Source organism: Bidens hawaiensis, unplaced genomic scaffold (genome assembly GCF_021521415.1).
Source record: "Bidens hawaiensis isolate Kalapana, Puna unplaced genomic scaffold, B.hawaiensis_p1.1 tig00000512_1, whole genome shotgun sequence".
NCBI lineage: Eukaryota > Viridiplantae > Streptophyta > Magnoliopsida > Asterales > Asteraceae > Bidens > Bidens hawaiensis.
The window spans coordinates 2,542,934-2,569,495 of NW_027491033.1; the positions used below are offsets into that span (position 1 = coordinate 2,542,934).

Sequence of the window (26,562 nt, forward strand, 5' to 3'; positions counted from 1 at the left end):
GATCGGACTAGACTCGTAAATATGGAAGAGAGATAGCTCATGAATAAGAAGAGAGGGGAGTTATTGGCACAGACTTATCATGGAGGAAGAGGGCCGTTTTGTGATATTTGTAGATGCTTTCGGTTTGGTTGATATATGTAGAGAAATTTATAGTTACCTTAAGGTAAATGTCACACGTGTATAGTATAGTCTCCGTATACCAAATACAATTTCCTCTATATATCCATCACCAAATATTATTCGACAAATCCACCAAATTTACGCCAACTCGCTGCCGCAATGCCACTAGTTTTACTGACTAAATAAACATCGTTTAATTATTATTTTGTATATAAGCTATTATTTTGTATATAAGCTATATGAATATTCTGAGCACCTACTAATTTAATTTTTGGGTTTAGTGTCAGGACGTAATGAACCTAACTGATACCAACTAAACTCATACAATTTTGATCATAACTTGTATTTATTATTTTTTTAATAATGCTATTTATTATTATTATTATTATTATTAGTTATATAAGTGTCTCTTAGTGGCGAACTTACTCTATGGAGAAGGGGAACACCTTTCCACCTTAAATTTTTAAATTTTTTTTGTTATATTTTGACATCCCCATTAAATTTGGTAAGCCGTAAGCGTCAGATCTGTGCTTACTTGGAGACGGAGTGTTGACGAGTAGTGGTGATAAAAATGGTAGGATTTTTCATGTTATGTTCGAGGAAGATGAATGTGATGGGAGTCTTGAAAAAATCACAATTTAGAAAAAGTCAAACTTCATTGAAATATATTTAACCAATTATTTTGAAATCCAATTGCTATAATGTTTTTAAATATGTATTTTTCTTCTAGTTTACCAACTAAATGAGATTTTGTAGGTTGTTAACCCATAGTTATGGTTTATTTTCTTATTTAAATAAGTCTATGCATATTTACTATTGTTCTCATATAACTTATTATTATTTTAGGTTCTAAATTGTTTAGTCTTCATCCAATGCTTATCAATTACTAGAAGTCTAGAATGTATACTCGATTTTTATACAAATTGTTTTTGAAATATATCAATTTACATGTATTTCACTCTTAGCATTATAAATAACTTTTAATATATTATGTTTCTTTGTTACTTTTATAATATTATATATTTTGATAAAAATTTTATTTAAAAATGAACAAGTCAACTAGTCTGATCGTTCCAACCTGTAGGCCAATAACATGGTTGGTTCAATCTCCGTTATAGTATAAAAAACAGTTATTGCTAGATTTCAGATACTGAAAACCCGTAGAAAACAATTTTGAAAAGTTTAGTTTTTAATTATGTTTTTGTAACGACGTTTGACCCGAACTGAACCGGAAAATTTATCTGATAAGCAATAGACAAACGACCCCATGAAAATATTTTATGCATCCGCCACTGATGTCTCTACAATTATTGTTTTAATTGTCATTTAACTTAGTATCTATATTGTAACGAACTTAAAGGATACCATAAAATTCATATTAATGCACCGTCACAACGCAACATATACTAGATAGAAACTAAACGCGCCTATATATGTACGTATTCTGATTCCTTAAAATACTTTATCATATCCGAATCAAATACCTTTTTTATGATGCAGCTTTTCCAATAATTGAGGTTCAAAATTGGAGCCAAGTGAACCATCCTGTTACATTACATACTAATAATAGTATAGTAAAAGTGGGATGTGAAACCAAATAAATAAATAACTTCATTCCTAGCCATTGAAAACGACGGACCCTTGTTTTATAGACACACACACATAAAAGAAAGAAGGAGAAGATGACTGCACTGTCGATAGATAATAGAATGTGTTTTGTCTTTATCCTTCCTGAAACAACAACTACTGCCACATTGTCATCTTCTATCAACAATAAATAATATTATTATATTTATAAATCCCCAAGCTATAGCCACCCACCCACCCCATATTCATTCTATTCCAATACTCCTATTTACTACTCCCTCCAACCACATAATATTATTATTATTATTATTATTATTATTATTATTATTATTCATACATACTTATTTCAGCAATATCCACTACCTGCAATTTGCTAATGGAAGATACACTTACTACTACTACTACTACTCAAAGTGAAGCAACGGTTACTTCTTCTCTTCCGATTCGTCAGGTGCTTTTGATCTCTGCTGGTGCCAGTCACTCCGTTGCGCTTTTATGTAAGATTTGTTTGCGAAACCCTAATTTATTCAATTGAATGAATTTGAATATGTGATGTTCAAATTAGGGAGATTGACTTGTAACGGCTTTGATTGACTTGAATTTGTGCTTCATTTTTGGTTCAATTTGTTTGATTTGAAGACGAATTATTAGGTTTTTTTGCTTTAATTTGTTAGGTGTTGAAGATTGACTTGAATTGTGTCACTGATATGATGCTTATGTGAGGTCTTTGTTTGTTTGTTATTAAAAAATTACTAAAGAAATACATAAGAGAATAAAATAAATAAATTAAAAAGAAAAGCTATGGCACTACCAGAGAGTTTTTATGTATAGCCAAAATAAGTCTTTATGTGTACAAGTAATCAATCTATCACAATCTATGCATAAACTTACTTTAACTCAGAAATGCGTGTGTCGCACATTATGAGATTTAGAGCGTGTCAGACCAATTGCATGCATTGCGTATTATGTGATTTACTCTGTAAAAGACCATGACATACTATTATTGTTTTTTATCAGCTGGAAATATTGTTTGTTCATGGGGAAGAGGAGAAGATGGACAATTAGGGCATGGTGATGCTGAAGACAGGCTGTCGCCTACACAGTTAAGTGCTTTAGACGGTGAAGAGATTGTATCTCTTACTTGTGGAGCTGATCACACAACTGCGTTTTCGGAGTCACAACTCAAAGTATTCAGTTGGGGATGGTTTGTTCTTTTATCTCTTTAATAGTTTGCTTCAGATTCACATGTATGAGAAATGCAAACAAGGGTAATTTTGGTGTCAGGGGTGATTTTGGGAGATTAGGGCATGGCAACTCTACTGATTTCTTTATTCCTCAGCCAATAAAAGCATTACAGGGGATACGGATAAGACAAATTGCTTGTGGTGACAGCCATTGTTTGGCGGTCACCATGGAAGGCGAGGTGCAGAGGTTTGTATTATATTCTATTATTATTATTATCATTATTATTATTGTGTTAATCCAATAATTAAGGAATTTGATTATGTTTCTTGTTTTTGACTTTAATGTAGTTGGGGTCGGAACCAAAACGGTCAACTTGGTTTAGGTACAACTGAGGACTCTCTTGTCCCACAAAAGATTGAAGCTTTTCAGGTAAAATTTAAAGATTTCTGTTTTATTCTGATTATGGTTGTGTATAACTATAACTAAATGCCCTGTGATTTTTTATGTGTTTTAACTAGGGTATAAATGTGAAAATGGTGGCCGCTGGTGCAGAGCATACAGTCGCTATAACTGAAGATGGTGAGCTTTATGGCTGGGGCTGGGGGAGATATGGTAATTTGGGGTTAGGTGACAGAAAAGATCGCATGATTCCCGAGAAAGCTTCAGTTATCAGTGTATGTAGCCATTTGGTATATTGTCAATCGTTAAGTAACTATCACATGGGTTGCTATATAATGGATATTGCATATTGGGATACTGTCTTTTTAAGTAAACAAGCTGACTTTGAAACAGGAGGAAAAAATGGTGCTTGTTGCATGCGGTTGGAGGCATACCATCTCTGTGTCATCTTCTGGTGATCTTTATACTTTCGGTTGGAGCAAGTATGGTCAACTAGGTCATGGAGATTTTAAGGACCACCTTGTCCCTCATAAACTCCAAGCATTGCAAGGCCACTTTATATCACAGGTATTTGTTTTTCCTTTAATGTCTGTCATATTATGCCATTATTGAATAATTGTGTGTGGATGTTACAATTATTTTGATGTTTTTAAATGTGCCTTTTGATATCCCAGATCTCGGGTGGCTGGAGGCACACAATGGCATTAACATCAGAGGGAAAGCTTTACGGATGGGGATGGAATAAGGTTAGAATGCTAAGATTAATATCCTATGTTTCTTTATTATGTTTTTTTTTTTTTTTCATTAGGGTGTGCATGGGTCGGTATTGGGCACAAACCGAACCAGAAACGAAACTTCAGTTTTACTTATGGGCCTGGTTCGATGCATGGGTCGGTGTTGGCCTAAAAATGTTTTTAACCACTTACTCATTAGTTTGGGCCTGAAGCTGTTGGCCCAAAATCATATTATCTTTTGTGAATTTGGGCTATAAATTACTGACTTTTGTGAAATATCATATTATCTTTTTGTTAATTTATCAGCATCGTTATGCTTTATTTACATAACTTGAAGATTGTTGGTTCTAATATTTCTAATTAACTTATCCTGATATATGTGGACAGTTTGGACAAGTCGGTGTCGGGGACAATATAGATCATTGCTTTCCTATGGAAGTGAAATTTCCAGATGAGCAGGCACATCATTTTTCCATGTGATCTTACTTTCTTTCATGTCTAGGAGATTAAATTATCGTATGTATTATTGTGTAACATTTATTCATCTGTCTTAAGTTTAAGTTTTTTTTTTGTTGTCATTTATCTGTTGACAGAAAGTAGTTCAAATATCATGTGGATGGAGACACACACTAGCTGTTACTGAAAGGAGCAATGTATTTTCTTGGGGCAGAGGTACAAATGGACAGCTTGGCCACAAGGAGGCTATTGACAGGTATGGTAAAAGGCATTTTAGTCATTTGTAAAGCTCTATTTTCTTCGAGCTTGGCTCGTTTCGAGTTCTATTTGTAAATTTTAAGTTTATAAAATAGTAAAGGTTATTTTAGTCATTTTACTATAGAGACAAAAAAGTAAAGGGGATATTAGTCATTTGTAAAGCTTTATTTTTCTCAAACTTGGCTTGTTTCGAGTTCTGTTTGTAAATCTCGAGCTTATGGGGGCTTTATGACTACACCCTATTTTTGTAAAGAACCATAACTCTGACTGGGTGCCACGTGGCGCATAACGCCTAGGGGGGTGGGGCTTTATGACTACACATGGTCTTATATGTAATACTTGCAGAAACATTCCCAAGATAATTGAAGCTTTGAGCATGGATGGATCTGGTGGACAACATATAGAATCATCAAGCACAAACCCATCTGCAGGTATTGACTTTTCATATTTCTTAGTTTGTAAACTTATGTTTAATATCATTATCATCTGATGTTAACATTTTAACTATGATTATTTTGGCAGGGAAACTTTCAGTATTACCATCCGATCGATATGCAGTTGTACCTGATGAAACCGTATGATTTAACTTTAACAATACATAAAATTAAACTTTTTTTATGTGAATAAACGAGGTTAAGATGGTTATACGCGTTGTGCAGGTTCAAGGTGGTGCTAATGGAAATGACGCTAATGTCCCTGAGAATGATGTGAAGAGAATGAGGCTATGAATTTTGCAGCTCCAAACTAACCACAAAGGTCCATCATGTTGTTAGGAAATAAAAGGAAGTTTGAATATTAATTCCAATTTAGTTTAGTTTTTGTGCATCTTTTCCACTATGTTAAAGAGTGAATGTTGTGTTTAGCTGGTTGCGATTGTTGTATTATATGGTGTTGTAATCATGTTGTATGAGGATGTTGATGTGTGGAGTATTTGGTTAGACTTTTGTGCGGCCAAGTTATATTTTGTTCTCTTGCGAGTTCTCTGTGGGTTTGGGGTGAGTAGGCCAGGTGGGCGACCAGGGTGAAGCGAGTAGGTTGGATTGGGTTGGAGATCGAGTACCATAAGGGAGATGGAACTCAGATGATGTGTGAGGATGGATGGAAAAAAAACGTCAAGCGAGTATTGGAATTGTATTGTGGGTACACCGCCCTCTCTAATTTGGGTTGTTGTGGGTTAAACACGTGGCACATCATAATTATCGTGCCATTTGAATAACCCTTAAAACGAATAAATAACATTACGCAAAAAAGAAAAATAGACAAAGTAATAAGGAATACATTTACAACCAAATAAAAACCCCGAATAACAATGACAACAAAGAAGACGAAAAAAATACCCTGAATGTGGTGAGAGATGGCTAGTTTAAGGTTTCCGTCAAAGCAAAGGAGAGCGACTAAAATTATAATTTGTGTTTCGAATGTGTAATGTGTTGCCAAACATGTTGCTTTATTAGAGCAGGGAGATACTTACAAAAAGGAGTTTTCCTACGAGAACGACATTTAACTTGAAAATCATGAAAACCACTACCAAGCAATCGAAATTTTTTAAATAATTTTCATTTATTTTAATTTAAGGTTAGTATTGTAAAAAAGATTAAAAAAATACAAAAATATATGTAGCTCATGAAGTTATTTGCATATATCTCATAAGAGAGTATATATATGTAAATTACGAACTGCATATGCGTGTGTGTGCATATACATACTAGCTTGAAACCCGTGTACTACATGAGTTTGGTTAATGAAGAAAAAAATATTTAATAATTATGCGAAATACAAAAAAATGATAAACTTATCTTATATATTTTTAAAAAACAACCGTTGTACAATGGTATTTTCTAATATTTATTTAAATATTTTCATCATTCAATTTAGTATTTAGAAGTTATCAGTTAACAAATAAATAGTAATATATGGCTTTAGGGATTTAGTTTGTTTTAAACTTGTGAGGATTAATATGAGAGTGACAACGATAAGTGCCAAAACATGGTCATTAAAGGATACGGATATATATAGTTTAAAAAACTATTAAAAACATCCGTGTTAACAAAATAAATTCATCTAATCGTCTATAATGAGTTGGATGATTAAATAAAGTCTCTCACGAGTGCATGATTCCTCTCATACCATTCCACATTACTTTCTATTTTTTATTCAACTTTTGTGTCAAGCATACTATAATAGTTTAATAACTAAACATGGAGCATTCCAATTCTTTTTTATGCTTTTGGTAACACAATTATATAAAATGTTCCTAACCAACAAGACATAGCTAAAGAAGTTGTACTCAAAACCAAATTTTGTTAAAAACTAATTATGAACCAAAGGGTGCATGAGTACATTTATATACATTATCTTAAACACCCTAATAATTAGGAGAAAGTTTGGTGGACAATTATAGGTACTCACCTACTATCAAAGAAAACAATTCATCATCAAACCAACCTGTAAAGCATCAACATCATCCTTCTTAGAACATACCTAATAACTTTCTTGTTATATACAACCATATAATAAGCCCACTTTCATCATATAACAGTTAACATTTAACAAACATTCAGAATATGAGGAAAGGAGGTCGAAAAACGTGGTGGGCGAAGAAGAGTTTGCCAACCGAATCACGAATGGATATCGAGCAAATACTTAAAGCTAAGCTTGAAACCATCAAAGAAGAATCTGAGGCTATGGAAGATAATTGTATGATGCGTGTTACGAAGCATAGGTGTTCGGTTATGATGAAGGAGAAGAAGTTTTATAAGAAAATGGCGATGGGAGAAGCGTTTCGGCCTCATATTAGCTTGAATTTGAAGGATTCTTATATGTTGTTCATGTCCGGTTTTGGGTCCAAACGGTGTTTGGGTGCGATTCCTCAGTGTTAGTACACATTATTATTATTATTATTATTATTATTATTATTATTATTATTTGTGTTTAATTAGTTGCTTGTTATTAACTTATCAGCTTCGCGTTTGTACTTTTATTACTACGTACACGTGCTTATGTTTTCTAGGTACCCTTTTATTCAATAATTGGATTTAAATCTTGTGGATATATGTATATATTTTGTGATTATAATGGGTTTCAAGATTATAATCCATCTATAAACTACTACCTCACACACACGGATAACTTTTTAGCTTTTGATGATGAAATTGATCATTGTGTTCATGATATCCAACTATGCCCTAAATATTTACATATTTGTGTGTTACTTAAGAGTTGAAATTTTAAAATTTCAATGAAGATCTGATTTATGTATAAGAAAATTTATTTGTACATCAGCAATAAATTAAGTTGAGTTTTACCATTATGTTAGGAGCATATACCTTTCCTAACTCTAAAATCAATTTTTTTTTCCTTTTTAACGGCATAAACCTAATATTTCGGGGCTATGTCCAAGGCTGACTCCTCGATCGTCGTGAGACCGTACCCCTGATGTGCGGGAACCAGATGAAATCCGTATGCCCTCGCCCCCCTGTTGGATTCGAACCCGAGATTAAAACCGTGATTCATCCCTGCACTTATATGTCACTTCAAATTGGTCCAAGTGAAAATCGAACTCACGTCTCCATTTTAATAGAACAACCCTCTCTTACCCCTAAAACAACTTATCATCTAAATAACATAGAGTTTGGTGAAATAATAATAAGGATAATAATAGAAACATAACAATAATAATAAACTATTTAGACAGGCTCAAGGTTTTAACAATATTTTAATAAAATTACACGAGTGTGGATTCCGTAACTCAAATAAATAAAAAGCTAAAAACACATAAAATTAAAGCTTTTTATGAATTTAAAATTGTTAAAATGTTATCCAAAATGATTTTTATCGATATTATAGTGTAATTTGTCAACTGATGTTTTCATGATTCTATTCAACTATAATTATGATAACTTTATTTTATTTTTTCAAATTTAACATATATGTTATATGTTATTTTATTTTATTTTTTCAAATCTGTAATATATATAAATAAAAACATAAAAATCTTATGTGTCGCAATGTGGTTGCTCCATATTTTTTAGAGTCGCCGGATTTGCTTGATTTTTAAATGGAGGCTTCTCATGCATTTGACCTGAATTCATGAGTATGGGTCTTATCAAACCCAGATATTTCTTAAACGGGTTATAACATCTCATTAAATTAAAAATTAATCTCACCAAATATTTGATACAAAAATCCCATAAAGTAGGAATATACCAAAAATTAATATATAATTTATTTAAAAAAAGATATATATTATTTATAATTAAAAAATCAATTTTATAGTAAGAAAAAATAAACGGATCTTGGATCTCATCAAACTCATATAGCTTTTAAACCGGGTTATAATATCTCGTTTATTTGTGAAACAGTTTAATATCAAACTATAAGTATATTATTAACTTTCATAAAATAAAATAAATAAAAATTCAAAAAATAGATAAATACTAAAAACAAATAATATAAAACAACCTCGTAATATGGGGGATAAAAACTAATACTCCCTCGGTCCCATTTTAAATGTCCTAGGTTGATTTTTCAAGTCTTTCTTGTTTAACTTTGACCGACAATATTTTTGTTTGTATTATATAATACTTGATGTAAAATATATAAATGGATTGGGTTCTAAATGTATTTTACATTGATATAATTTTCATCAAGTACTATATGACACGAACAAAAATATTTACGGTCAAGGTTGCAAAAGAAAGACTTGAAAAGTCAAGCTATGACACTTATAATGGGACGGAGGGAGTATAATATACGAGTAAAGTTAAAATACAAAGGACAACAAAAATGAGAAATGTGAGAAGAAATTCAGCCTATTGATCTTAGATTTGAATGACTGAGATTAATTTAATAAATAAAAATTGATGAAAAGGGCATTAAAGTAATAACACATTTGTTTACCTTTTCTCTCCACATGCAAGACACATTCCAATTCCTCCATCATTTTAAAATGTCTATAACTTTTTTATACGACATTATTTTTTTTTAAAAAATACACCATAATAATAAGCGTTTTTTTATCTTTAATATGAGTATCATATTGTTATATAAAAATAAAAAAAAATTAATGGGTTTTTAGTTGTGTTTTTTTGTTGTTCATTGTGTCATTGTGTAATATGTTGTTTCCATTGTGTTTTACATTTTAAGTCATTGTGTTATATATTTTCACCATTGTGTGTTACGTTTTAGGCCATTGTGTTATATGTATTCGCCATTGTGTCTTATGTTTTAGGTTATTGTTTTATACGTATTCACCATTGTGTTTTACGTTTCAAGTTATTGTGTAACATGTATTAATGGCGAAAAAAGACACAATGGTATACGAAAAGACACAATGACGAAAAAAGACACAATGGTGTGTGAAAAGACACGATGACGAAAAAAGACACAATGATAAGCGAAAAGACACAATGGTGTGCGAAAAGACACAATGAAGAAAAAAGACACAATGATAAGCGAAAAGACACAATGGTGTGTGAAAAGACACGATGACGAAAAAAGACACAATGATAAGCGAAAAGACACAATGGTGTGCGAAAAGACACAATGACGAAAAAAGACACAATTATAAGCGAAAAAAAAACAATGGTGTGCGAAAAGACACAATGACGAAAAAAGACACAATGATAAGCGAAAAAACATAATGATGTGCGAAAAAGACACAATGACGTGATTTTTGTTTTAAATTTTATATAACAAAAATCATACTCATATTAAAGATAAAAAAACGCTTGTTATTATGATGATTTTTTTTTAAATATCATACGAAAAAGTTATAAACGTTTTAAAATGATAGGGGTATTAACATGTGTCTTTCATGTGGAGAGAGAAAATGTGTACAATTACATTTATACCCTTTTTCCTTTGGTCCCCACTTGACACATGTCAATTATTTGTGGCTTCTCACACTTCTCATTTTTATTACCCTTTGTAGAATAACTTGCTATATGTTTGTTTTTTATATGCAAAATATTGTTAAAGAATTTTTTTGAGAAAAACATAAACTAAATTTTATGTTTTTATGTGAAAAAATTGTTCATAAACTTTTAATAGAAAAAATAGAAAGTACTTTTTATGGTATTTACCATATTAAAAAAAACACATTTGCCAAAATAAAAAAAAAAAAAGTAAAAGAAGAAAAATAATAATTGAAATAATTTTTGGGAGTTTATAAACTCAAATCCAAACATCAAGATCCCTTAGTTATGCAATTGTAATATGTCCCCCGTGAGTTTGTTCCCACAGGCCACAAGACCACAATGATTGATGGCAGTGGCCGTGTGCTACTGTGCCAATATAAAAACAGAAAGAATATTATCATTTGCCTTATATTCATAGCCATAGCCTATATCAGTTCCATATGTGGGTTGTAGGTATGGGTACTACCAATTCACCGGCCAATCATAAATCGTTATTTTATTTCTATCATCAAGTACCTACAAACCAGAAAATAAATGGAAACACCTATCCATAAGTACCCTAAACTTTTTTTTTTTTTTTTTTTGTAATATATGTAATAAATTGATTATTAATGGGTATTTTAATCTCTTCAAAAGTCATATAACCACACGGTAAACTTTCGCCACAAATTGTAATTTGACAAACTACACATACCATTAGAGGTGGATTTGCCATGTGATAAACTACCCATGAACCTTACCCGCATTAATGTCCCGGCCACTCTTAATGTTAAACCTATTTTTACATTCTGCTTATTTATTGATGAATATTATAACTAATTGCTAACAGGTGTATAGCAAGTATAAATAACATTCCAATCATCTATAAAAACATAGTAAGTTTTTCCAAGTCAACATGAAAAAGACGCTTAAGTTTCCATAGAAACTAAATATGTGCGTAATAAATATTACTGGTCAGCATATATAATACGATCGGTGTTTTGTGAATCATTTTATTTTCAACATGTGTCTAGAAAAGGTAGTGTTAGCAACCTTTTTATGTTCTGGGATAGAGGAAATGTTTGCTCCATCATACCCTTTGACGATAATTCGCTGTGAGTGGAATTTACTCATGCAATCATCTATTTCCTACTTTTAAACTACACCAAGGGAATAATCAATTTCATACAGGATTTGAACGCAAGTCTTCTTCCCTAAAGATAAGAGTCTTTACCATCCAATCAAGGCTAAATAACAAAAATGACTTTATTATTTGTCTCACAATTTTACCCAAACCAAATGGTGGGGGCAGCCATAGTGAGAGTGTTTTTTGAAATCAAGGAGATATTGGGCAGAGATGAAATTAAAAAGATAAAACTCTTTAATAGAAAATAAAACTCCTCTTTAAAAAATATAAATAAAGAGGAATGTCAAAGGAAATAAAAAAGTTACAGCTCTTCACCAAGTCCAAGCCTAAGCCCAAGCCCACTATCATCTTTTATTATCACCCTCATATCGTGAACGTCATATTCTCGTCCTCCTCTTAGGGTGACCCTAACGATAATGTTTTGAAATCTAGCAACTATACTAGAGTCGATGATTTGAAAGTTTGATTCCGGTAAGAAGATATATGAAGATGAAAATCAAAAGAAATATTTGCATAGTAATATTTTTATCTTTATCATTATGGAGTAACAACAACAAACTTATCGATAAACGACATACTTCTCATAAAATGCTCAAATAAATCAACACTTTCAAGACTATATATATACTGTTTCAAGACCCTCTACATATATCGATCATCGAAAACAAGAAAGATAGAGTTCACAAAACCCACACAAATTACATTTAGAGCAACAAACTTAAAAACTTAGTAGCCTGAGGAAAACAAAACAAAGACGGGTTGTACGAGAGCAATAAGCTGTTGTGCATCTATTACTTGTGAATGCACGAAACGTAATAAAAATACTTATGGACCATTAATGCTTACGACGAAATTGAAATTCCTAAAAATTTATAAAAGAACGTAATTAAACAAATCAAAAGGTATAATAACACTGTTAAATTGACCGTATGATATTATTATTATTACGTTAAGGTAACACACTCGACTTCAATCTCCAAATCCCCAATCTTCCTTCCTTCCGTATAATAATAATAATAATAATAATAATATCATCATCATCATCATCATCATCATCAACATGCTTCTCGATTACACGCCCTAGAATCAATCAATCAATTAATCCTGCTTTCAATTTACCTGATACTATTACAATCACACACCTTCTTCTTCGTTACACTCGTTGTTGTTCATTGCTTCAATTGCTTCGGTTAGAATACCTAATTTCATTCTTTTACTTTTATCTCTATTTTCTTATTAACATTTCTGATTTTAACGAGGAAGAGGAAGATATATTATTATTATTATTATAGGTTTAGAATAATAATAATATTAGAGGAATTATTATTATTATTTTACAAATTCAAGCTTTATCTATCTCTCTATCCCTGACTGAATTGATTGCAATTAGGTTAGGTTTTTGAGATTATAATAATAATAAGAAGAATAATATTCAAGGCAGATTCTGATATAAAGATTCCACTTGCATTAGTTTTAGGTTGCTAAATTCATCTGCTAATTGTTACCTTTTATTTCCCTATTTATAATAAATAATCTGATGTACACCAATAATTCTAAAGTCTAGGAAAGACATGAACTTGATTCAGTTTTCTGCTTGGTTTCATTAACTCTAAATGAACTGTAAATACATGAAAATAAGTAAACGTGCAGATGCGTACAATACAAACTACATGGAGAACATGGATGATCATGAATAGAATGCAAAATAAATTGTTCGGTTTAACTCCAATCGCGTATCATTGTGGTTCTGCTTTGGAATTATTGAGTTACTAAGAATTTCTTATTATCTGTTTAGTTTAACAAATAAGTTAAAAATTATGGTGATTTATCATAAATATTGAAACTTGTGATGAGTTTTCAAGAAATTATGTTTATAGCTAAAGTGTTAGGTTTGAGATTTGACTCTAATAACTGAAAAAGTTTATCATCATGTAAGAAAATTTATGTGTTTGCAGTCTCTGTTTGGTGATTGGTTATTGATATCCCAATATCCTATAGTTCTTGTTATAAATATCTTGGTTCTAGAAGTTTAATGCTTAGTTAATTATGCATATGTTTTACCCAAACTGCATTATGAAAATTGCATGATAGATGTTTAAAAGGTTTTCACATATTTTTTGTGAATTCTGTGCAGTGCATTTTCTTTGTTAATGGATGGTAAACTGATGGACAGCAGTCCTTGATACTGTATTGAGCACAATATTTGTGGGTAGAGAGTTTGATATGATTCCTCGGTTTCCAGTGCCAAAAACTCCTGGCCTTAGTGGAGAAAGTATGGATATTGATGGTGATCCTTTTCATCAATCAGTAAGATTATCTTTCTATAACTGCTAATCTTTTTATGGATTAAATTGTCGAATCTTGCCAATCAACTTGTTTAATTATTTCATCGTGTTTGTGTGATCTTTCTGTTATAAGAGCACATAGTCTATGATGCATTTTTGCATACTGTTCATATCAGTTGTAATGTTGTATACTATGTCTATATAACATAATATGATATGTATGCATGTGTTTATATTGATACTTTACAGGAGGCGGCGGTTCCAAAGATACTGGAGGCTGATGTGGAATTATCTCGCCATCGCATATCTGTATTTCTTTCTACACATACTGCATACGAGTTGCTCCCAGAATCTGGCAAGGTTTATTATCTGAAATTCTCTCATCGTCAAATTATTGTGACATATATGGACTGCTGTTATAGTTTTTGAGTGTTCGCCCTTTGCATTGTTTAGGTAGTTGCCTTGGATGTCGCACTACCAGTTAAGCAAGCTTTCCACATTCTGTATGAGCAGGTAACACTGCATGAATCATATTTTTGATTCTAGCATAGAAAATTGAGCATTAAATCTAGTTGCTGTGTGTGTCAATGAGACATTGCATTAGCACATTGATAAGCTGAATTTGCTATGAGGACTAAACTACTAGGTAGTAGGCTTATGTGTTGTAAACACATTACGTTTTGTAATTACACATTCAAATACCATTTTACAAACATAATTTATAAACCATCTCCCGAATCCTTCAATGGCAGTAAAGTTAAAAAAATACATTTTGTTAGTTGCGACTAGAGTTCTTGATTTCATCATATTCCATCGATTTCTTATATCATTTGCATTTTTTTTTCACACAATATCATTTGCATTGAGTAAAATTTAACAGTTATATCTTAATTTTGAGCATATGGTTTATTAACAGGGAATATCAGTTGCCCCCCTTTGGGATCATGATGTTGGTCGATTTGTTGGAATACTCAGCCCGTTAGACTTCATCTTGATACTTAGAGAGGTATAACACTTTCCAATTAACTTGTATACAATATCACAATTGCTATTTCATCATGATTTTGCATAATCTTTTTACATAAATTAGGTTCCATTACAATAACAAAGTCTGTTTACTTTTATTAATCTTTAGTTGGGAAATCATGGATCGGACTTGACTGAAGAAGAGCTTGAGACTCATGCCATATCATCCTCGAAAGAGGGGAAATTACAGCTTTCCAGGAAATTTGATGGCAATGGTTCTTTGCATCCAAGACACCTCATTGATGTAAGTCCCCTTTTTGTAGTTATAATAATTATTCACTTACTAGGGGTTTAAACAAGCTGAGCTCGTCTCATGAGAATTTTTTCAAGTTTGAGCTTCGCTTCTTATTTATTAAATTATTCAATTGTTTTATTCATATACACGTATCATTTTTATATATGTTTATGATTAAAGTTATATGTATAAAATAATTTATAAAAGGGGTAGCTTCACATAACAGGTACTAAGTTTTTCAAGTGTTCCACTAAAGTTACTCAGATTTTTTTGTTCTTCTGAAGTCACTCAACTTTCATTAGGTGTTCCAATCCTAGGTAGTTATTTTAAAAATGTTAAAAGTTAAGTGAGACAAACGGAGCATATATGGATCTTGGTTACTATATATTGGCTATTTTCCAGTTTGAATTAAATTTAACAATTATGGAACTTGGTTATTATTTAATGAAAAGTTCACTATTATCTCATACATCAAGTTAATTGGAACTTAATTCTCACTTTTTGGTAACGAAGATTCATATATGTTTCATTTGACTCAATTTTAGAAAAATTAAACATTTATAAAAGCATTACATAGGATTAGAATATCTAATAAAAGTTCAGTGACTTAAGAGGGATAAATAACTTTTGGGAAACTTGGTTACTAATGAGTGAAGTTCTCTTATTGGTGTTATATTTATCATGATTATATACAATAATAGTATAGTATTTATTATTTAGTTATATATTTGTTTATAAATAATAAGCTTGTTTAGCTCAAGTGTAGTAGCATGGTATGCGGAGCTCGTGCTCATGGTAGTTTATTAAATTAGCTTTGATTTAGGCCCATGCTCGTTCAACTCGGCTCAGTTCAAGATTTTAGCGAGGTGATCTTTACAAGGGGCTCGGTTTGTTTACACCCCTAACTTACACTAAGAATGATTACAGGGCTAAACTAGTGTTTTCATGCAGGCTGGGCCTCACGATTCGTTAAAAGACGTTGCTTTGAAACTGTTGCAAAACAAGGTCGCTAGTGTTCCAATAATCACACATGATGGTTCAGTCCCTCAGCTGCTACATTTGGCATCCCTAACTGGTGTTCTAAAATGTTAGTTTTCTTTGGAAATATTGGTTAAATACATATGCATATGATACGTCTTTACTAACAGAAAGCAACCAATTTCAGGCATCTGCAGACATTTTAAACATTCACCTGCCTCTTTGCCAATTCTACAACAACCAATCTTTTCAATCCCGTTGGGCACGTGGGTCCCCAAGATCGGGGAATCAAATGGACGACCCTTTGCAATGTTGAGACCAAATGCATCACTTAGTGATGCCTTGTCTTTATTTGTTCAAGGTACTTATTGAAGTATACCCATTAAGTTTTTTTTATTCAGTATTCTATATATTTGCAGTTTTTTTAATCTTTCCTTTTTATCACAGCTGAGGTGAGTGCAGTACCTATAGTGGATGATAATGACTCCTTGCTTGATATATACAGCCGCAGGTAAATTTATGTGTACTTTAGGAATGTTTGAGATCTTGTTTCTATTCTTGATGCATTTTTGGCATTTGACATTTGACATTTGACATTGACAGTGATATTACTGCTTTGGCAAAAGACAGAGCATATGCACAAATTCACCTTAATGAACTCAGCATTCACCAGGTAAGTAATTCAAGCTCAACATTAATTTAAGGTCATTTAGTTCATGATTTGTGGTTCTGTATAATTAATGTCTTTGGTAGCGTGTGTTCCATTCAAAATGCAATGTTATATCATGTAGGTTTATATCCTAATAGACATGCATATTGTATATTCAGGCATTACAACTCACTCAAGAAGCAAGCGCAACGCACGGCTTTTTTAATGGACAAAGATGTCATATGTGCCTGAGATCTGATCCACTGCATAAAGTTATGGATAGGCTTGCTATTCCTGGTAATTTGTCTCAGTAACCAAGTTTAAAATCCTCACCTCAATATTGCTTTAACAATTTCAACAATTCAACCCATTTACATTCACTACCTATAAATGGGTCCATTTTGACTGTATTTCATATCAAACTGGTCAACTCAATGAGTTGGGTTAAACTGATAATGGGTCAAATGGGTTATTAGGCACCCATTGCCCATTTGGAAGCACACAACCTCAAAGATTTATGCTCTTGAGTAAACATAATTTACACACGACAAATTGATAAATGTTCCAAGGTGTGTGCTCATGGGTCAACCCCATCCATTTTGAGTTGTACTGAAGATGACTCGTTTCAACTCATTACCCAACTAGCCCGACCCAATCATCTTGCAAGCTCTATTCAGATGTTTTTTTATTTTTATTTTTTTTTATTCGTAGTCTCATTGTCTTTAGTAATTTGTTTTCAGGAGTCAGGAGACTTGTTATAGTGGAAGCAGGAAGCAAGCGTGTAGAGGGCATCATTTCCCTAACCGACTTATTCAGGTTTTTGCTTGGATAATTCAACAACCGTTATAGTCCTCATCATTACCGCTAAAGGAAATCAAAGTTCTTTGCTATGACGAGTTTTTGGTCGGTACAAGTCTTGAGACATTTTCTTTTTTAATTTGTTTTTAATTTATTGTACTAGTTTAAACAGAAATTTCTGTAAATTTCAACAAGATTCAATGTTTTTTGTTGTCCTGGCTTGAATGTAAGGCATCATTGTCAAGTCAAACCTTTTAAATTTTATAAGCAATTTCTGTAAATCTCATTCAACGTCGTGGTTTTTGGTCAATAACTGTTTGCAAAGTTTTTATTAAGATTGGTAAAATGGCGGGTCGGGTTAGGTAACGGGTTGAAATGAATTCAGATGAAATTTGGTTCGATTCGACGTAGTTAATGTTTGCTGAGTATTATTTGGATTAGATCTTGGTCTCTTGTGTTTCTACTTTTAAACGGACACATCAAAATTTAAATGTGGTAGTGTTTGGTATGCGGGAATGAATGACAAAATGAAATGAATCATTGCAAAAATGAATGAAAAAAAAAATTGTTTGATTGCTTAACGAAATAGAATCATCTATAACCTTGTCCATTTCATTACATGAACATCTAAAACACTCAAAACTCATTACCATGCCTAAAGAAAAAATGTAGATGACTCATTACATGTGTTATGCCTTATGTTGGAATTGCGAATCCGACGGTCTAAAGTGATTTGAAGCTCTATAGTTCATGAAATGTTCCAACAACGTACATGGTAGTTATGCAAGCTCTCACGTTTTGAAAACGAGAAGCCATATATGTTTAACATCTTGAGAAATTTGATCTTTCCTCAAGCATTGAGCTAGTTGTGAATTAATCTGAGTTCTATGGGACAAGTCATATTGCAGTTCATTAGAATTATAATATGAAAGGTTGGGGATGGCCTAATTAATGGTCAAGTTAGGGTAATAGGTTTCTTATTAGTTAGAGTTAAGAGTTAACATTATAAATAGGCAACTTGGTTAGAGTTAATTAAGAGAGAAACCGAGTTATGGTTTGATTGACTGTAATCGAAGTTAATTTTGAGTTATTTTCTTGGTTAATAGAATTGGAGAGTTTATTCCAAAAGCAATCGTTTCACTCAAATACGTTTATATCCATTCACCACTGCGAGAATAGTGCATGCATTGATCTTGCATTCCATTCCACAAGATTAGACGTCCTTATCGTATATACATTAGTTGAAGTAAGTTTTATATAAGTTGGAAGTTAAATAGCTTTCTTTCAGTTCAACTAATTCTTTCCTGCATTTCCCTTCTATATATTTACTGTAAAATTACACATACCTCCTACATATGCTTCTTTCTGTGTTTTCAATAGAAAATTCGATTGACTAAGCTAACAGTAACGTACACCCTAAAATTAAAACTCAGATTGTAATAAACATCATGAGATATGCAGTCTTTTAAACAAATGTACGTTTTCTTGTCTAATTCATCATCATCATCATCATCATCATCATCATCATCATCATCATCGTACTCAGTATATCCCACCAATAGCAAGGCTATGGTAAGGTCTGAGGAGGGTAAGATGTAGAAAACCTTACCTCTACCCCATTGGGATAGAGAGGCTGCTTCCGATGAGACCCCCGGCTCGATAGTAGTTTTGCATCCAACCTTGGACATAAGGCACGTAGCACTCAATCATCGGGACGCCGGCTGATTGGTGCATGTACCCTTGTCTTTCGGCTATCAACGCCACCACATGATGCCTGATTAACATTCCGTCACTTTTAACGTTATATTCACGAGATTAGTAAAATAACATCAAAATTAGTGCAATTTTACTTTTGCCCACCCGAAGGTTCACACATATATACATTATATCCGCGCACCGCAAGCAGGGCACAAAGCTATGGTATGGTCTGAGGAGGTTAAGATGTAGACAGCCTTACCTCTACCCCATGGGGATAGAGAGGCTGCTTTCTTGTCTAATTCAACGTACGTATATTGTTACATTTTAGGCTTCTTCATTCATAAAATTGTAGGCGAACGTACTCAACACATCTCAAACGTGCATACGATAAAAGTAGAACACAAATCTTACTTGAACATCAAATGGGATCATATATTCATATCACCTAGATGTACTATATGATATATGATAAAAGAAATAGCCAAAAAATTATAGACAAGAAATCTTTGTAAGAATAAAGCAATCCCTATTGCCCAAATCTTGATAGATGAAGTTGTTGGATATGAGGGGTTTATTTATGAGATATTGAATGATTATTCTTGATCCAATATTCGTTTAGTACTTATAATACTAATGAAGGTTCTGGGCGATATGAGAATAATCTCTTTTTAGAGTATCCAAGATTCTCAAAATCTCTCTTCATCGGTAGAGGTATATATCACAAAAGCTAAAATAAAAAATCATTTGAGAAGTACTCACTAAAGAGATAAAGGTTATCCATAAAGATAATGATTTCCAGAAATCACAAAATTCACGGTAACATTTTTAGAACATCCCTTTCGTGTAAAGAGACATGTCATGCGGTTCAATCTATCTTGGCTGCTACGTATTGTATGATTCGGTTATCTAGACATGACAACATTCTTAAGAACGTCCCTTTTGTGCATTCAAAAATAGTGAATGACGTTAAGGCGGCCTCATTCTGTGGGTGAAGCAAATGAGCAAGAGAACAAAGATTGGAGAAATGATGCCGGATTACTTTGTTAATTTTCCACTATAATTAGTTGTCTGGTTGGGTTGGATTGTGTTTTGTTTTGCTTCTTTTGTTTGGGCTACTTGCCTCTTATAGTCTCTCTTTTGTTTTTTAATAAAACAGGCTAATAAAAAAAATAAAAATGTAACACTGCAAATTCATTGAATATTATGCAGTTGTAAATAAGATACAAAACTTTGACGCAGAACTTAATTCCTCTGTTGCTTCTTTGCAAATTAGGAATTAGAACCAACGGCAATTGTTTCATTTATCACATTAATTTGTTTACATGATTCATGTAGTATAGTGTTGGAGAATTTCTTCAAACGATTATCTTTGGATATCTGAGAGTCGTGACACTATCAGATCAAAATTATTTGTGGTTCCCAAATATTTTGACCGGATGAAACTCAGAAATATGAGCAAGAATCAAGTATGGATTTGTGTATGTTATGATGAACCAGAGAAGTTACGTATGATCAAGATCAATAATATATTAGGGTTGGGTCAGTTATAACTGCTTAGCAGTTATAACATAATCATGTTTGAAATTCAAAAAACATCAGATGACGCTCATGTTGTTTCATTAGTATTAATAATAATATTAGTTACGAAATTTAATATAATTAAATTTCTGATACGTTTTTAATGAAACAACAAATGTCCGAAATAAAAAATTTCCAAGCTGACTTCGCAGCTCGACCCCAGCCAGGGGCGCTGCCCCTTGGACGTGCCAGGGGCTGCCGCCCCTCGCACCCCGCTACCAGAGGCGCTGTCCTCGGACCCCGCCAAGGCGGCGTTGCCCCTTGGAACCCCCATGACACAGGGGCTTCGCCCATATGTACCAATAGGATTATAAATTATAATAAGATCAAATAAGTATGCACCCCGCACCCGACTTATTTAGATTCGTATTACAATTAACTTGATCAACAAGTTAATCCTTAATTACACTAAAATCACTAACATATTGTGCATGTACATGATTCATGTTAACATTAATTAAATCTTTCTAATTAAAGATATGATGTTTTGTAATCATGAGAATCTGTTAATGGAAAACTTAATGGACCTTGTCAACACTCGTTTAACCTAAAAATCATAACTTGCACCTAGGCATGTGGTTTTCAAAGGTCATGATGGAAAACCGTGGGAAACAAATTCGAACGTCTTCTAGAGGAGAATATAATGTTCACTAATGAAATGACCACTCTTTTAGTGTTCTTTTTTTTTTTAAAGATTTTTGTAAAGAAACTTTGGAATTTTTGACAGTACGGTTATATATAATCATTTATTTTCTAAAGAGATGTGTCAATGAGCTTAACTCAACTGATATTGGAGTGGAAGTGCATAGTTGGGTGGAGACCATAGGGTGTTAAGTTTGCGTCTAATCCCAATTGGGTTTTACTGTAGTCATGAGCTGTTAGACAACGGGTTTTCCCCATAACAGAAGCTGATGGATTCGGGGTACCCAATGCTTCACGAACGTGTAGGTCAACTTTATCATTAGGTTACCCGAGATAGCCGAGCTTTATTTGCAGAAAAAAAGAAATTTCTAAAGGAATGCGTAAATCTAGGATTATATCGTTTAATAGATGCATAATTATGTTTCATTGGTATTGCCACAATTGTTTCACCAATCACATGCTGTGTATGTGCAACTAAAAGGTGGCTAGCAAGTGATGTGCTGACACATTGTAGCATATAATTAGTTTATATGATATAGCAATCTCATCTAGGATCATATCTTTATAACCTAATATAAATCTATTAAAGGAATTCTTTGTTCCCATATTTAGGGACAAAACCCTAAGCAAGCCTATGTTGATTTTCATATATCCATTTAGAAAAAGTACACATATGTTGGTGGACATTTCATGTCCACACACTTTATGCTAAAGAAGTATAAGAAAGTTTATAGGTAATAAGGTAATTAAAGGGTGTATGCTAGCTTACCATTATCTAATTAGCTGATCATACTAGAAAGACCAAACAACTAATTACCCTGAAATCATGAGAAATTAATAGCCTGATTTACATAGTTATCATTTCATATAGTTTTCATAATCATATTTGTTGGTGCAGGCTATGCAATGTTTTCAAGAGTTGTAGTAACGTATAGAAGAAACACATGTTGGAAAAGAGTACTTTGAATTAATGTGTGGCACTAGCACTACAAGCTCAAGATCTTAGGCTGAGGGGTGTGGGGCGCTAACCTGGGCGCGTGAGCCCCTCCGCTCGCGCCCCCAGGCGCTAACCCCACACCACCGGGGCGCGAACCGGGGCGCGAGCGCGAGCCCCCAGGCAGGCGTGAGTGTGGTCGCGGGAGAAGAGAGAGAAAAAGCCGGTGGGCCCGCCCAAAAGAGCCGTTGGAGCTCATTATTTAAAAAAAAAACCTTAAAACCCTTATATAATATCCCAAACTCCTATATAATACCCCATTTCATCTATAAAATACCCCATTTCACCCATATCAATCACCACAACTTCAAAATAAAACCCAAAATCAACCCATCTTCCCAATTTTTTTTTAAAAAATAATGTCGTCGTACTCGTCTGATTCCGACTCCTCCGAAGAGGATGATTTGCTTCTTCATGTAGGGGGAGTTTTGACCGCAACCGTGGTCGATCTCTTGCAAAATCAAGCCCATCAACCTCGACTCCCGAGGGTTAGAGCACCACCTCGTGATCGTGATCGATCGGGTGCTAACGATACTTTGTTTATGCATTATTTTAGCCCTCAACCGGTATATGAGGATTCGGATTTTCGAACTCGTTTCCGAATGAGTAGACAATTGTTCATGCGTATAGCAAGTGATTTAGAGGCACGGTATCCCTTTTTTCAACAAAGGGAGGATGCTAGGGGTCTCCCCGGTTTTACCCCTCTTCAAAAATGCACGGCTGCTATCCGTCAATTAGCGTACGGCATCTCGTCGGACGCTTTGGATGAGTATTTACAGATGTCGAAAAGGGTTGCACGTGAATCCCTTCATTTTTTCTGCCAAGGTAAAAAACATTAATTTTACTTTTTATTAAATATTTATTACATTTTGTAATATATATTATACGTAGGAGTCATATCGACTTACGCTCGGAGATATCTGCGTAAACCTACAATGTATGACATCCAACGCATATATGAGGTGCACGCAGAAAAACATGGTTTTCCTGGGATGCTAGGTAGCATCGATTGTACGCATGTTGGATGGGCTATGTGTCCAACGGCCTGGCGAGGTCAGTTCCACCGTGGTGATCATGAAGGGCCGACCCTTATACTTGAGGCGGCGGTGTCACAGGATCTTTGGTTTTGGCATGCTTTTTTTGGTGTTGCTGGGTCAAATAACGACCTTAATGTTATCGATCAGTCAAATTTGATCAACGACCTTATCGACGGGGTTGAACCACCTCAATCTTTTGTTGCAAATGGAGAACTCTTCAAGTACGGGTACTATCTGGTCGATGGTATTTACAACGAATGGGCTTTGTTAGTTCAAGCTTTTACAGATCCAATCGCCGACAAACGGAAGTATTTTACGAAGAAGCAAGAGTCTGCTAGAAAAGATATTGAAAGAGCTTTTGGAGCTATAAAAAAACAATATTATGTTCTGGCGAACCCGATACGTTATTGGACTCGGGAGAGGATAACGGACGTCGTCTACACGTGTCTGATCCTACACAACATGACGTTAGAAGACGAGGGCAAAGCTATCTGCCAAAACTACCAAGGTGACATTCCGCCACAACCGTCCACAATCAGTGATCAACAAAAACTTCATAACATAGCAAATATCAAGAGCCGTGAGATACACGGGGATCTTTGACATGAGTTGGTTGAACATTTGTAGGCGAGGCGACCCGATGATCTTGTATTAGATTAGTGTTATTATTAAGTATTATTGTTTGTTTAATTTTTAGTATGTTTTTTTTTGTAATTTGAATTTTAAAAAAAAATGTGTGTTTTTTTAAATAATTTATGAGTTTTTTTAATAATACGTTTTTTAATACATTTATAAAAAAATAAAAAAAAAATCCGCTGGAGCCCCTGCTGGAGGAGCCCCTCCACACCAGGGCCAGGGGCTCCAGCGGGGGCTCCAACACCCCCCTTATCCAGTTTCTCTCTCTGCCACACGTCACAATATTATTGGCTGGAGCCCCCACTCGCGCCCCCGTTAGAGCCCCCCACACCCCTCAGCCTTATATGTTTATCATGACACCCCAAAGTAAACTAGGAACATCATCACTTTTTGTATGCAGTTTAAATGGTTACCAAGGAGACAGGAATAGAATAGAGTAGCGGAAATGATGACCTAGCTAATTAACTAGCTTTGGATACATATTAAGGAATGTGATTCACATATAACTCTCTTTTAGTTAGTGTCATCCTCTTTTTTGTCGTTTAAGCATATTTATATTGATCACAACTGATTAACTAGTAATCTAGGTTAGTCTGTTTGTTTTAGATCAGTAGAGTTCCTTATTCCACCTAGCTAGTCATTGTAAATTTCCTCTACGCTGAGCTACGCTAAACGTATCCTCTCTTAATTCTATCATCTGATTTATTCCATTTTTTCAAAAATCTTATACCCCCAAATACCACTTGTATACGCCCACATCCCACTTGCATGTACCCGTATAATACCGACATAAAAGTGCCATACGCCCGCATACATTTTTTGTATACCTACATATGTGGTACGTACAACAAGCACATATAGAGAATATATTAGGGTTGTTCAAAAAGCTCGAGGCTCGAAGCTCGGGCTCGTGGCTCGCTCGATGAAAACTCGAATAAAACTAGCTAAAAATACTTGATTTGAAACATCCTGAGGTGAGTTGGCTCATTTTTGTGACCGAGCCGAAATCGACCTAGGCTCGGCTCGATCATGACTCGGCTCGATCTTAACCCGTTTAACTTCAAAATCGAGCTAGAGCCTTAGTTGAGTTGCCTCGTTTAATTTCGAGCCCGACCTCGAAACCATCCAGGCTCGACTCGGGCTCGACTTGTGAACAACCCTAGAATATATATAGCTAAAACCTTTTCTAGATCTCCAAGAAGATAAAAACAATTGCTAGTTGTATCCTTCTATTATTCAATTTTCTTAAACAAACTGTATATTTTAATTTAAAATTTGTCTTTATAGCGCAAGAGAATATATACATTAAGAGACCCGTCAAACATGGCAAATAACAAATCTATATACACGCATAAAGTACTTCAATACATATACAGAATTAATATACATATATATGTGTGAAGATATGGGTATCATATTATCCATGTACACTATATAAGCAAGTAACATGTGTGCATTTGTTTTAAAGATTGAGTACTAAATCTAGATAAAGATATATATGATGAATGAGCATGATAAACTACTGCCCATAGCAAATGTGGGCAGAATCATGAAACAAATCCTACCACCCACAGCCAAGATCTCCAAACAAGCCAAGGAGACTATGCAAGAGTGCGCCTCGGAGTTCATAGCTTTCGTGACCGGGGAGGCGTCTGAAAAGTGTCGCAGGGATAATCGCAAGACGATAACTGGAGATGACTTATGTTGGGCTCTTGCATCTTTAGGGTTCGATGACTGCTCGTATGCGGTTATGAGATACTTGAATAAGTTTAGGGAGTTTGAGAAGGATAAGGCAGCTGCTACCCAAATGACTACTGAAGAACATAATATTATTAATGAAGCTCCTGCAGGACCTTCCAATAGTAGTTGTAAGGAGTTATCATATAATGTAACTCGTCATTATCTTTGACAAGCATTTATTTCAGTCCTTGAACAAATTCATCAATAAGGTAATTGTGCAAGTTCTATGTTATTAACACTTACATATACACTCCATCAAGGCACTACCTTAATTTGGCCGAGCTATCATTTTCATTTTTATTATTAGAAAATGATTCTACGTACATCTATAAACGCTGACCACTACAAATCACCACAACAGCGCCACATCATATTCCAAGCTTATCTCAAAAACCCCCACTTTCTTCCACAACACCAGACCTTCACAAACTTCATAATAAATAATACAGTATAATTGTATATATGTATGTGAGAGGGGGGGGG

General features: G+C 33.8%; 3 protein-coding genes across 3 annotated transcripts; all 3 read left to right on the plus strand.

Annotated features, from left to right (window-relative positions):
- Nucleotides 1-2,020: 2,020 nt before the first annotated feature.
- Nucleotides 2,021-5,679, plus strand: LOC143631284 (ultraviolet-B receptor UVR8-like). Its single transcript, XM_077100097.1, has 12 exons — nt 2,021-2,204; nt 2,725-2,911; nt 2,992-3,138; nt 3,240-3,321; nt 3,411-3,566; nt 3,685-3,858; nt 3,966-4,037; nt 4,413-4,484; nt 4,619-4,737; nt 5,085-5,170; nt 5,262-5,314; nt 5,399-5,679. The coding sequence occupies exons 1-12, from the start codon at nt 2,084-2,086 to the stop codon at nt 5,465-5,467; spliced, it is 1,338 nt and encodes a 445-aa protein (XP_076956212.1). The 5' UTR covers nt 2,021-2,083; the 3' UTR covers nt 5,468-5,679.
- A 7,193-nt stretch (nt 5,680-12,872) lies between these two features.
- LOC143631297 (sucrose nonfermenting 4-like protein) lies at nt 12,873-17,987 on the plus strand. The gene is made up of 12 exons (XM_077100102.1): nt 12,873-12,972; nt 13,918-14,090; nt 14,318-14,428; nt 14,522-14,581; nt 14,985-15,074; nt 15,204-15,338; nt 16,281-16,416; nt 16,495-16,668; nt 16,755-16,818; nt 16,911-16,980; nt 17,136-17,253; nt 17,697-17,987. Exons 2-12 carry the CDS (start codon nt 14,007-14,009, stop codon nt 17,786-17,788), a joined length of 1,134 nt encoding a protein of 377 aa, XP_076956217.1. The 5' UTR covers nt 12,873-12,972; nt 13,918-14,006; the 3' UTR covers nt 17,789-17,987.
- A 7,901-nt stretch (nt 17,988-25,888) lies between these two features.
- Nucleotides 25,889-26,248, plus strand: LOC143632802 (nuclear transcription factor Y subunit B-5-like). The gene has a single exon (XM_077101227.1). It carries the CDS (start codon nt 25,889-25,891, stop codon nt 26,246-26,248), a length of 360 nt encoding a protein of 119 aa, XP_076957342.1.
- The last annotated feature ends 314 nt before the right edge of the window (nt 26,249-26,562 follow it).